The sequence below is a fragment of the Belonocnema kinseyi genome, chromosome 9 (assembly GCF_010883055.1).
Source record: "Belonocnema kinseyi isolate 2016_QV_RU_SX_M_011 chromosome 9, B_treatae_v1, whole genome shotgun sequence".
Classification (NCBI taxonomy): domain Eukaryota; kingdom Metazoa; phylum Arthropoda; class Insecta; order Hymenoptera; family Cynipidae; genus Belonocnema; species Belonocnema kinseyi.
In genome coordinates, this window is record NC_046665.1 from 130,591,361 (window position 1) to 130,604,150 (window position 12,790).

A 12,790-nucleotide genomic window follows, 5' to 3' on the forward strand; every position below is an offset into this window, starting at 1 on the left:
TTTTCTGAATTCACTTTGCAAAAAAACCTGTACAGCAAGCTATACTTGATCATTAAAAGATTCCGTTGTCGGTTTTATTCCATTCATTGCAGGAACTTGTAGGAGATCCTTCGCAAAAATTCCTGCACAGGAATGGTCAACGTATTTTTATATACTTGGAAAAACCTGAAAATTTCAGGAATTTTTTTTTTATAGAGGTCTAGCTGAAAATTGCTGCGCAGGAACCTCAGTGAATCCTGCACGCGTTTCTGGATGTGATTCCGCACACGAACCTGTACAAGTAATCTTGATCCTGTACAGGTTTCTGTACAGGATTTTGTCGAAGGAAATTGTGCAGGAACCTTTGTCTGAATTCACTTTGCAAAAAAACCTGTACAGCAAGCTATACTTGATCATTAAAATATTCCGTTGTCGGTTTTATTGCATTCATTGCAGGAACTTGCAGTGCTTCCTTCGCAAAAATTCCTGCACAGAAATGGTCAAGGAATTTTTATATACTTGGAAAAACCTGAAAATTTCAGGGAATTTTTTTATAGAGGTCTAGCTGAAAATTTCTGTGCAGGAACCTCGGAGGATCCTGGACACGTTTCTAGATGTGATTCCGCACACGAACCTGTACAGGCTATCTTGATCCTGCACAGGTTTCTGTATATGATTTTGTCGAAGGAAATTGTGCAGGAACCTTTGTCTGAATTCACTTTGCAAAAAAACCTGTACAGCAAGCTATACTTGATCATTAACAGATTCTGTTGTCGGTTTTATTGCATTTATTGCAGGAAATTGTCGTTCCTTCGCAGAAATTCCTGCACAGGAAAGGTCAAGGAATTTTTGTATACTTGGAAAAACCTGGAAATGTCAGGGAATTTTTTTTTAATCAGGGAATTTTTTCGAGCGCGAGCTTAATTTTTTGTTTAATTGTAATATAATATTTGTTAACACTGGTCCTTTATTTGAAAAAGTAGCTTTGTATTACTTTATTTAACTATTTTGTTGAAAATTCGTTTTTTGGTTTAAAATTAATTTTTTAAATAAAAATTATATATTAATAAATTTATTTATTAAATTTAATATGAAAAATAATAATAATGAAGACCATGGACTATGAAGTAAAAATATTTTATTGATGAATTATTAAAAATTTTATTTAATTAATCAATTAATTTAATTTGTTATTTATTAAATTTTTTATATTTTTTATTTTTATTTATTTGGTTAAAAATGGATCGTTTTTAGTTGAAATTTTAAGTATCTGGTTGGGAATTAATGTATTTTGTTGAAAATTCGTACTTTTTGGTGGAAAATTAATCTTCGTTTACCTTTTTAGTTCAAAATTCATCAATATGTTCGAAACATTTTCTTTCGCTCGAATAAAACATCTTTCTTGGTTGAAAGTTCAACTGTTTTGAATTAAAAATTGAAATCCTTGCATTTTTTTAAGTTCATTTTTTAAACTGAAAATGTAATTTTGCAGTTGAATATTCTATAATTTTAGTCAAAAATTTATCTTTCTGACTGGACATAAGTTTCCTTAACTAAAAATTTATTTATTCAATTTTTAGTTGAAAAATGATATTTTTCAGTAGAAAACTTTGTTGAAAAATCGTCTTCCTGGTAGAAAATAAATCTTATTGTTTGAAAATTAATCTTTTTGGTTAAAAATTCAAATATTCTGGTTAAATGTTAAACATTTTAGTTGAGAAATTGACGTTTTTGGTAAAAAATTAATCTTTTCATCTGAAAATTAATCTCTTGTTTAAAAATTAATATTTTGTGTTTTAAATTCATTATGGCTGAAAATTCGCCTTTTTTGTATACAAACAAGTTTTTTAACTAGAAATTTGACTATTCCATTTTTGGTTGAAAACTGTTTTTTTTTTAGATCAAACTTTGACTATTTCATGGAAATTTATTATTATTAATTATAATTTATTAAAAGTGTTTTTATTTAAAAAATCCTAGTTCAGAATTTATCAGGTTTTCAAAATTTTTTTATCCGGAATTAGAATTTTTTCATTAAAACAAAAATTAATTCCTGCAAAGTATTATAATTTTGTCTTGTAACAGGTAATTTTTAACATTGGATGGAAATTTTTCAAAAATAATTTTTATTATAATTTAGAAAGAAAAATTTCATAACAAAAAATCTCTCTGTTCCCAATCAGAATTTATTAGATTTTGACAATTTCCATGAAATAGTCAAAGTTTGATCTAAAAAAAAAACATTTTTTTTAGATCAAACTTTGACTATTTCATGGAAATTTTTTTTTTTAGTTGAAAATTCAAGCATTTCTGTAAAATATTCATCATTTTAGTTAAAAATGTATCTATTCCAGTTGAAGAATAATAATTTTGGTTGAAAATTCATAACCCTGGTTGAAATTTTGTTGATGAAATATTTATTTTTTAACCAAAAATTAGATTGTTACATTTTTGGTAGAAAACTGATATTTTTTAGTTTTAAAATAAACTAAATTGTAGAAAATTTGCCTTTTTTAGTTGAAAATTAAATTTTTACGTTAAACATTCATTTATTTTCTATAAATATTGACGTTTCTGCTAAAAAAAATTTATCATATTGTTAATTCTACTTTTGTGGTTGTAAATGAAACTATTTTTTTCCAAAATTCATCTTTTTGGTTAAAAATTCACCACTTTCGTTGAGATTTTTTTAAAGTGATTTTTTAAAAGAAAAATTTAATTATTTAATTTTTGGTAGAAATTTTTTTTCCAAAATTCAACTACATTGTTGCAAGTTCACCTTCTTTTAGTTGAAAATTCTATTTTTTTTGTTAAAAATTTATTTATTTTGATTTTGAATGAAAAATATTACTTAAATATACTTAAACATTGATATAAAAAAACATTGCGAAAAAGAATTATAATTATGTCTTGAAACAGGTAATTTTTGACATGGGACAGTAATGGTTCGAAAATAATTTCAATTCTGATTTTTAAAAAGAGATTTTATAGAAAAATCCTTGCTCCAAATCAGAATTAAAAAAAAATTCAACACAATTTTTCTAAAAGAATTCTGGGTTTTCTCGGAGAATTGAAAATTAAATATAAAAAAATATATTTCCCTAAATAATTATAATTTTCTTTTGAAACAGGCCATTTTTTAATTGGATGGGCAATTTTCATAAATAATTTTCATTATGATTTATTAAAAGTGTTTTTATAAAAAAAATCCTAGTTCCAAATCAGAATAAAAAAATACATTTCTGTGAAGAATTATAATTTAGTCTTGGAACAGGTAATTTTTTTAAACGGATGGAAAATCTTCTAAAATAATTTTAATTATAATTTATTAAAAGTGTTTTTATAAAAAAATTCCTAGTTCAAAATCAGAGTTTATCAGTTTTTCAAAAATTTTGCATACGGAATTAGAATTTTTTCATTAAAAGAAAATTAATTCCTGTAAAGAATTATAATTTTGTCTTGTAACAGGTTATTTTTAACATTGGAGGGAAAATTTTCAAAAATAAGTTTTATTATGATTTAGAAAGAAAGATTTCATAACAAAAAATCCCTCTGTTCCCAATCAAAATTTATCATGTTCCAAATCAGAATTGATCAGATTTTGACAATTTCTTGTTCCTAATTAAATTTTTTTTTAATAAAAATGTTTTTTTCTAAATATGAATTTTCTAAAAAAAAACTATAATTCTAAGTTTGGATGAGGAATCGAAAATGAAATATATATATAAAAAAAAATATATTCCTGTGAAGAATTCTAATCTTGTCTTGGAACAGGTAATTTTTTTAATTGGATGGGAAATTTTTGAAAAGCTTTTTAATCATGATTTATAAAAAACAATTTTATTTTTAAAAAATCCTTATTCCAGGTCAGAATTTTGACAATTTTTTATCCCGAATTAGAATTTTTTCATCAAAAAAATGTGATTCAAATACAATAAGAAAATATATAATTCTGAGTTTGGATGAGGAATCGGATATAAAAAAAATACATGCCCGTGCATAATTATAATTTTTTTTTTGGAACAGTTAATTTTTTTAATTGAATGGGAAATTTTCGAAAAAAATTTTAATTATGTTTTATAAAAATTGATTTTATAAAAAAAAAATCCTTGCTCCAAATCGAAATTTTAAAAAATTTAAAAATTCTTTTTTTTTTTACTCATAAGAATTTGTCAGAATTTGAAACAGCCCTTTTTTGAAATTCCATAAAAAGTGAGTTATTATATTTCAGAATCACAATAGAAAAATGTGGTAGATAAATATAATTCTGACTTGAAACTGGGAATTTTTAGAAATTTCCGTGCAAAATTATTCTCCAACTTGGATCTAAACAAATTTAACATAAAAAGAGAGTTTTGGAAAATAATTTTTATTTTGATTTAAAAGAAGGAAGCTAAAAAAATCCTGGTTAACTTTTTCTTTTCCTGGTCTGGGAATTACATTTCTTTTTAAATTTTCCATGTATTTTAAGACACAATTCAGAATTAAAAATAATTGCTTGAAAAAATTTTTTATATTTTTTTTTTATCCAGGTATGACTCAGGACTATAATACGGTTTGAAAATTGCCCATTCGAAGTCAAAATTTTAATTCTTTTGAAAAATGCAGTGTTTCAATTCAGAATAATTTTTTTTCGAAAATTCTCCGTTCGTACTAAAAATTTTAATACTTTTTGAAACTGAACTTTTCCACCAATTTTAATTCTTTCGAAAAATTCCTCGCTTAAACTCAAAATCTCGATTATTTTCCAAAATGTTAAAAAATTTACTCGACAAAATTGAAAATTGGCTGGGATAAAAGCGGGAATTTAAATTCAAACATCGTGTAAACACCCTGTTTAAGAGGCAAGTAATATTAATTTATACAAAGGGCATCTTGCAATTTTTATCATTATATTTTAGAATAGTCACAGCTTTAAAAATTTCATCGTCAGATCCGAAAGAAACAGGTTACGATGCCATAGGAATGCTTCGTAAAAATGTGAAAAAAAAAATCACTGACGAATCAAATCCCGAAGAGGAAACTGAAAAGTCGGATTCTGAAAGTGAAATTGAAAATGTTTCTCTCAAAAGAAAGTACCATTCCAGTTCAGATGAAAATTCTGATGGGGAAGATTTTCCCATTAAAAAGAAAAAAGCCATTGAAATAGGGAAAAAAAATCGAGAGGTGAAGGAAGAGGGAGAAAATTCTAAAATTTTTTTGAGTGATTCAAATCAAACGAGACAGACAATTTTGCTTTCTGCTACTTTGACACAAGCAGTAGAAAAACTGGCTGGTCTGACTATGAATAATCCCATTTTTGTCGACGCGGCTAAGGAAAATTTGGAAATTTTCGGCGATCATACGAGCGATATTAACGAAGATTTAATCGTTCCTCAAAGTGTAACTCAGAGTTACATTGTAACTCCGCCGAAATTGAGGATGGTAACTTTGAGCGCTTATATCGCTGGAAAATGTCAGGTAAATTATTTTTTATAATTTATTTAAATTTCAGGTTGGCGGCATACAATAGGTAAATTTTTTTTCTCGAATCTTAAACCATTTATGATTTTATTTAGCGTAATAGTTGGTATTTTAATTGTGACGATTATTTTATTTTAACTAAAAAATGGATTGATTGAACAAAAAGGAAGGATCTTCTTAGTGAATAATTGAATTTTCGATAAAAATGTATGAATTTCACAACGAAGAGTTACATTTTAAATTTAAAAGTACATTCATTTTGAATTTAATAGTTCAATTTGAAAACATGAAGATTAATTTTTTACTAGAGGAGACATAGTTTCGAAAAAATACATATTTTTCAACGAAATAGTAAAGTAAAGTTTTTAAACATACATTTCAATTTTTTTACATACAATTTTCAACAAAAAACATACATTTTAAACCAAATAGTTGAATTTCAAATAAAGAAGATTAATTTTTTACTAGAAAAGACGAATTTACAAAAAATACATATATTTTTAACTAGTTAGCAAAATTTTCTAACAAAAAAATTAATTCCCAAACTAAAAAGACGATTTTTCAAGAAAATACATGAATTAAATACTAAAATAGATTAATTTTTAACCAAAAAGATTAATTTTTTATCGAAAAAAACTAATTTTCAATAAAATACATACATTTTTAACGAAACAATAAATTTCTAAACAAGAAGATTAATTTTCTACGAAAAAAGACGCAGTTTTAACAAAATATATACATTTTTCCTCAATTTGTTGAATTTTTAACCATAAAGAAGAATTCTCAACCAAAAAAATTCATTTTTAACCAAATAGTAAATTTTTCAAACAAAAAGATTAATTTTTTAATAAAAAAGATGAATTTTTAATAAAGTACATACATTTTTAACCCAATAATATAATTTTCAACCAAAAAGTTTAAATTTCTACTAAAAACAACGAACTTTCAACAAAATACATACATTTTCCATTTTTTTTCCATACAATTTTTAACGAAAAACATACACTTTTAAGCAAGTATTTGAATTTTAAACCAAGAAGATTTATTGTTTACTAAAAAAGACGAATTTACAAAAAATACATATTTTTTTAACCAAATAGTACAATTTTTAATTAAAAAAATTAACTTCCTAATTGAAAAAACGAATCTTCAACAAAATACATGAATTTTATACTAAAATAGATTTATTTTTAACCAAAAACATAAATTTTTCAAACAAAAAGATTAATTTTTTAATAAAAAAGATGAATTTTTAATAAAGTACATACATTTTTAACCCAGTAATATAATTTTCAACTAAAAAGTTTAAATTTCTACTAAAAACAACGAACTTTCAACAAAATGCATACATTTTCAATTTTTTTTCCATACAATTTTTAACGAAAAACATACATTTTTAAGCAAATATTTGAATTTTAAACTAAGAAGATTAATTTTCTAGTAGAAAAGAAGAATTTACAAAAAATACATATTTTTTAAAACCAAATAGTACGATTTTTAATAAAAAAATTAATTTTCAATAAAATACATACATTTTTAACGAAATAATAAGTTTTTACACAAGAAGATTAATTTTCTACGGAAAAAGACGCATTTTTAACCAAATACATACATTTTTACTAAGATTGTTGAATTTTCAACAAAAAAAAAAAAAGAATTCTTAACCAAAAACATAAATTTTTAACGAAAGAATTGAATTTTAATCCAAGAAAATTAATTTTCTACTAGAAGAGACAAATTTGAAACAAAAAATATATATTTTGCCCAAATAGTATAATTTTAAAACAACGATATAAAGTTTGTAATAGAAAAGACGAATTTAAAAAAAAACACATGAATTTTTATTCTAAAATAGAACAATTTTGAACCAAAAAGAATTATTTTTAACGAGAAAAGACGAAATTTTCAATTAAATACATTTATTTTCAAACAAGTGGTAGAATTCGCAACCAAAAAGATTAGTTTTTTAATGGAAAAGAAGAATTTTCAATAAACTATATAAAATTTTAGCCCAATAATATAATTTTTAACCAAAAAGTTTAAACTTTTGCTAAAAAAGACGAATTTGCAATAAAGTACATACATTTTTAACGGAATAATAATTTTTTAGACATGAAAACTAATTTTCTACGAAAAAAATGCATTTTCAAACAAAAAAAAAAAAAGAATTCCTAACTAAAAAAAATATATTTTTAACAAAATAGTTGAATTTCAAACCAAGAAGATTAATTTTCTACCAGAAAATACGAATTTACAAAAAAATATATATAATACTAACTAAATAGTAATATTTTCTAACAACAAAATTAATTTCCTAAACGAAAAGACGAATTTTCAACAAAGTACATGAATTTTATACTAAAATAGATTAATTTGTAATCAAAAAGTTTAATTTTTTAACGGAAAAGACGAATTTTCAAAAAAATAAATACATTTATTTTTTCCAAAATTGTATATGGAAGACTTTCAGACCTTTTTTTAAAACAATTTTTTAAGATTTAAAATTTTTTTAGGTAAACTGAATTTTATCTAGGTGTTTTAAAACGATTAAAAAATAATTAAAAATTTTAAAGATTTTTAAAGAATTTGGTAGTTTCATGAAAATGAAAGACATTTTTTCAGGTTCCTAGGAAAAATTAAAATAATTTTTTATTTCGAATAATTAATTTTAAGAAATTATTTAAAAAGGTTTCAGAAGATTTTTTTAATGAAAATTTTTTTATTTAGGAGGATAAATAAAAAATGCAGGAAAAATTTGAATAATTTTTAGAAATTAGAAGGCTCACAAGGCATGAAAAGATTAAAAAAAAAGGATTTTTCTTATATTTGTGTGAAAATTTTTAATAATTTTTTGTTTATAAATGAATTTTAAGAGAAAATTGAAAAAAGGTTTTTAAACATAACAAACAATTTCCTAAAATTTCGAAAAAAATTTTAAAGTATGTTTCAATTTGGCAAGATTACAGAATAAAAACGAAAAAAATCGGGTAGATTCAAGAAATATTTAGTAGAATTTAAAACAATTTGGAAATTTTCAAGAGAGTAATCAAAGTTTCTTAAAATTGCTGGGAAAATTTAGAAAATTGAAAGGTAATTTTTAAAAGTTTGGAATTATATTTGAAAATTTTGAGAAAAATTCGAGTCAGCTAAAAATATTTTCAAGCATTTAAAACTTTTTAAATAGATTACAAATATTTGAAAACTCGGCAACATTTACGAAAATTTATAAAATATTTTTTGATTTTTTCCCAACTTCTAAAAGTTCTAAACATCTTTTAAAAGTACTCGAATTTTTCATATTATTTTCTAAAATTATATATTATGAAAATTATATTTACATCAACCAAATAGTAAAATTTTTCACCAAAAAAATTAATTTCCTAATTGAAAAGACGAATTTTCAAAAAAATACATGAATTTTATGCTATAAAATAGATAGAATAGATCAATTTTTAACCAAAAAGATGAATTTTTTTAATCGGAAAAGAGGACTTTTCAAAAGACTATTTTAAATTTAACTATTTTAACGAAATAATAAATTTTTTAAATATAAGACTAATTTTCTACAAAAAAAGATGCATTTTCAAGAAAACACATGAATTTGTATTCTGAAATAGATCAATTTTGAACCAAAAAGAATTATTTTTAAGCAGAAAAAACGAATTTTCAATTAAATACATTTATTTTAAACTTAGTGGTAGAATTTATATTTTCAACAAAATGATAAAATTTTCTAAAAAAAATTAATTTTCTTATTGAAAAGAAGAATTTTCAATAAAATACATGAATTTTATACTAAAATAGATCAATTTTGAACCAAAAAGATTACTTTTTTATCGGAAAAGACTAATTTTCAATCAAATATTTATATTTTCAGCGAAAGAATAAATTTTTAAATAAGAATTTTTTAATTAAAAAGATGAATTTTCAACAAAATACATGAATTTTATACTAAAATAGATGAATTTTTAAACAAAAAGACTACTTCTTTATCGGAAAACACGAATTTTCGATAGAATTCATACATTTTTAACGAAATACTACATTTTTAAACGAAAAAGATCAATTTTAACCAAAAAGACGACTTTTTTTTATCGGAAAAGACGAATTTTTATTAAAATATATACATTTTAACGAAATAATAAATTTCTAAACAAGAAGATTAATTTTCTAATAGAAAAGATAAATTTACAAAAAATACATATTTTTTTAACCAAATAGTAAAGTTTTCAAACAAAAAGATTAATTTTCTAATAGAAAAGATGAATTTTCAAAGAGTATAATAAATATTTAACCAAATAGTTGAATTTTAAACCAAGAAGATTAATTTTCTACTAGAAAAGTCGAATTTTCAACAAAACACATGAATTTTTATTCTAAAATAGATCAATTTTGAACCAAAAGGAATTATTTTCAACCAGAAAAGACGAATTTTCGATTAAATAAATTTATTTTCAACCATGTGGTAGAATGTGTAACCAAAAAGATTAATTTTTTGATGCAAAAGAAGAATTTTCAATAAAATATATAAATTTTTAACCCAATAATATAATTTTCAACCAAAAAGTTTAAATTTTACTAAAAAAGACGAATTTTTAACAAAATATATGAATTTTATACTAAACTAAATCAATTTTTAACCGAACAGATTAATTTTTTATCTGGAAAGACGAATTTTGAATGAAATAAATAAATTTTTTACGAAATAATAAATTTTTTAAAAGTAAGACTAATCTTCCAAAAAAAAAAGACGCATTTTCAACAAAATACATACATTTTTACCCAAATTGTTGAATTTTCAACCAAAAAGAGGAATTCTCAACCAAAACAAAAATGAATTTTCAATTATGAACCAGAAAGATTAATTTTCTACCATAAAAGACGAATTTTCCATCAAACGCATACATTTTTAACAAAAGAATTGAATTTTCGAATATAAAAGATGAATTTTCAATAAAATACATAAATTTTATATTAAAAAATTTAATTTTTTAACCAAAAAGAGTAATTTTTTACCAGAAGAGAAGAATTTTCAATAAATTACATCCATTTTTAAGCAAGTAGTAGAATTTTTAACGAAAAAGATGAATTGTTGACTAGAAAAGGCAAATTTTGAAAAAATATGTACATTTTTAATTGAGCACTAAAATTTTCAGACGAAAAGAATAATTTCTACTAGCAAAGACGAATTTTCAATGAAATATATTTATTTTGAAATAAGTGGTATAAATTTTAACCAAAAACTTTATTTTTCTTATGGAAAAGATTAATTTTCAACAAAATACATGAATTTTGTATTATAATAGGTCCATTGTTAACCAAAATGATTAATTTTTTAACAAACCAGACGAATTTTCAATTAAATGTATACGTTTTCAACCAAATAATTGAATTTTCTACTAAAATAAATACGGATTTTTAACGAATTTGATAAATTTTTAACTAAATAGTTTGAACATTTTTGTAAGATTTTTATCAAAGAGAATTAATTTTTAAATAAAAAAAAACACCGTTTTCTTTTTAGTATTTTAATTCTGTACCAAATAATTTAATTTTTTTCCAAACTGTTGAATTTTCGAACTAAAAACTTAGATTTTCGACAAAACGGTTTAATTTTCCATCCTAAAATTTAAATTTTCAATAAAAAAAGTTAATTTTCAACCAATGAGTTGAATTTTTAACAAAATAAATCAATTTTCAGTAAAAAAAATTAATTTTTTAAGATGATGAAAAAAATAAGTTTTCAACTAAGAATATAAATTTAAAAAAAAATTATTATATTTAAAAGAAAATTTTTAATATATTTTGTTTAATAGCTAAAATATATTTAAATTATAATTTGAAATAAAACCAGTCAGTTTAATTTTCAACAAAATATTAAAATTTTTATTTAAAAAAATTAATTTCAAACAAAGAAAAAAGAATTTGTAACTAAAAATATAAATCTTCAAAAACAAAGCTCAACTGTTAAGAAATAAGTATAACTTTTAACCAAGGAAATTAATTTTCGACCTAAAAAGAGAAATTTTCTACAATATACATCAATTTGTAACCAAATATGTGAATTTCGAATCAAGAGGATTAATTTTTTACTAAGTAGTTTGGACAATGGATTTGTTGCTACTCTACATTTTTAAAAATAATGTTTGCTGTGAATGTTTTTCAGAAATGAAGTAGTTAAACTTACATTGAGGAGAATTATTTTTTAACTAAAAAAAAAAATAATTTTCTAAAAAAACAATTAAATTTTCTACCAAATCATTAATTTTATACCAAATTCTTGAATTTTGAAGCCTAAATTGAGCAATTATTAATTTCAGACGACATAAAATAAAAATAATTAATCTATTCATTTAAGAACATTTTAATCGTTAAATTTTAAGCGTTTTTAATTTAAATTGCTTCCAATGAAATAATTTGAAACATTTACAAATTTATTGATTCATTCTTCAGTTTAGATTTTAGATTTTAGCGGTATTTAATTGAAAAATTGTTTGTTAAAAATTTTTGTTTTAAAATTTGTAATCTAAAATGCTTTCATATGAAACGTGTAAATTATTGAGCGCCTAAATTCTTCAATTTTAAATGTATAAAATCACCAAAGGTTTAAGAACTCTAATTCGCAGTTCAGCTTTGATTACTTCAAATTAAAAAAATTATCAATGTTGAGAGTTTGAATTTTTTAATTTCTATGAGCGTAACAAATTTTTGTTAGCGAATTAATGACCAAGAATTGTTTTCTTCAATTAAGAAGGCCATCTTGAATTTGTATTAAAAATTATTGTAAAATAATATATATTTTATATTTTTAATATTTTTGTTTAGAGTGCCGGGCAGCACAAAATATTAGTTTTTATGGCAACGCAAGACATGATAGACTACCACACAGATATTTTATCAAATGTTTTATCCAAACCGGAAGACGAAGAAGATGAAGATTCTGATCCACTCGTGGATGTTGAATTTTTTAAACTTCATGGAAGCATGTCTCAAAAAGAAAGAACGGACGTTTTCAAGACTTTCAGACTGGCGAAGAGTGGCGTTCTACTCTGCACGGTAAGTAAATCAAAAATATTAATTAAAATTATCGCAATTTTTAGACTCGATATTATTATTTTTAACAATTAGTTAGAGTAGGCATCATACGTCTACAAAAAAATATTTTATGGCTTATAAGGACGTTATGTTGTTCAAATCTCGACCTTTAACTGCCGGATCTTGTATTATCTCCTCTTTCCACTTTTTACTCCATACTTTCCTGCCATACTCATCCCCCCTCCTCATTCATTATTACCCCTTACTTACGCATTACTGCCTTCTCTCCACTCATTACTGCCCCCTCCTCAAC

The 12,790-nt window shown here is 22.8% G+C and overlaps 1 protein-coding gene across 2 annotated transcripts in view; it reads left to right on the forward strand.

Annotated features, from left to right (window-relative positions):
• Positions 1 to 12,790, forward strand: part of LOC117180108 (probable ATP-dependent RNA helicase CG8611) — a 130,180-nt gene that overhangs the window by 15,328 nt on the left and 102,062 nt on the right. For both annotated transcript variants that reach the window (XM_033372434.1, XM_033372435.1), the window contains exons 5-6: positions 4,881 to 5,439; positions 12,268 to 12,498. In XM_033372434.1, coding sequence (XP_033228325.1) covers positions 4,881 to 5,439; positions 12,268 to 12,498 — 790 coding nt within the window. The remainder of the gene's footprint in view (positions 1 to 4,880; positions 5,440 to 12,267; positions 12,499 to 12,790) is intronic.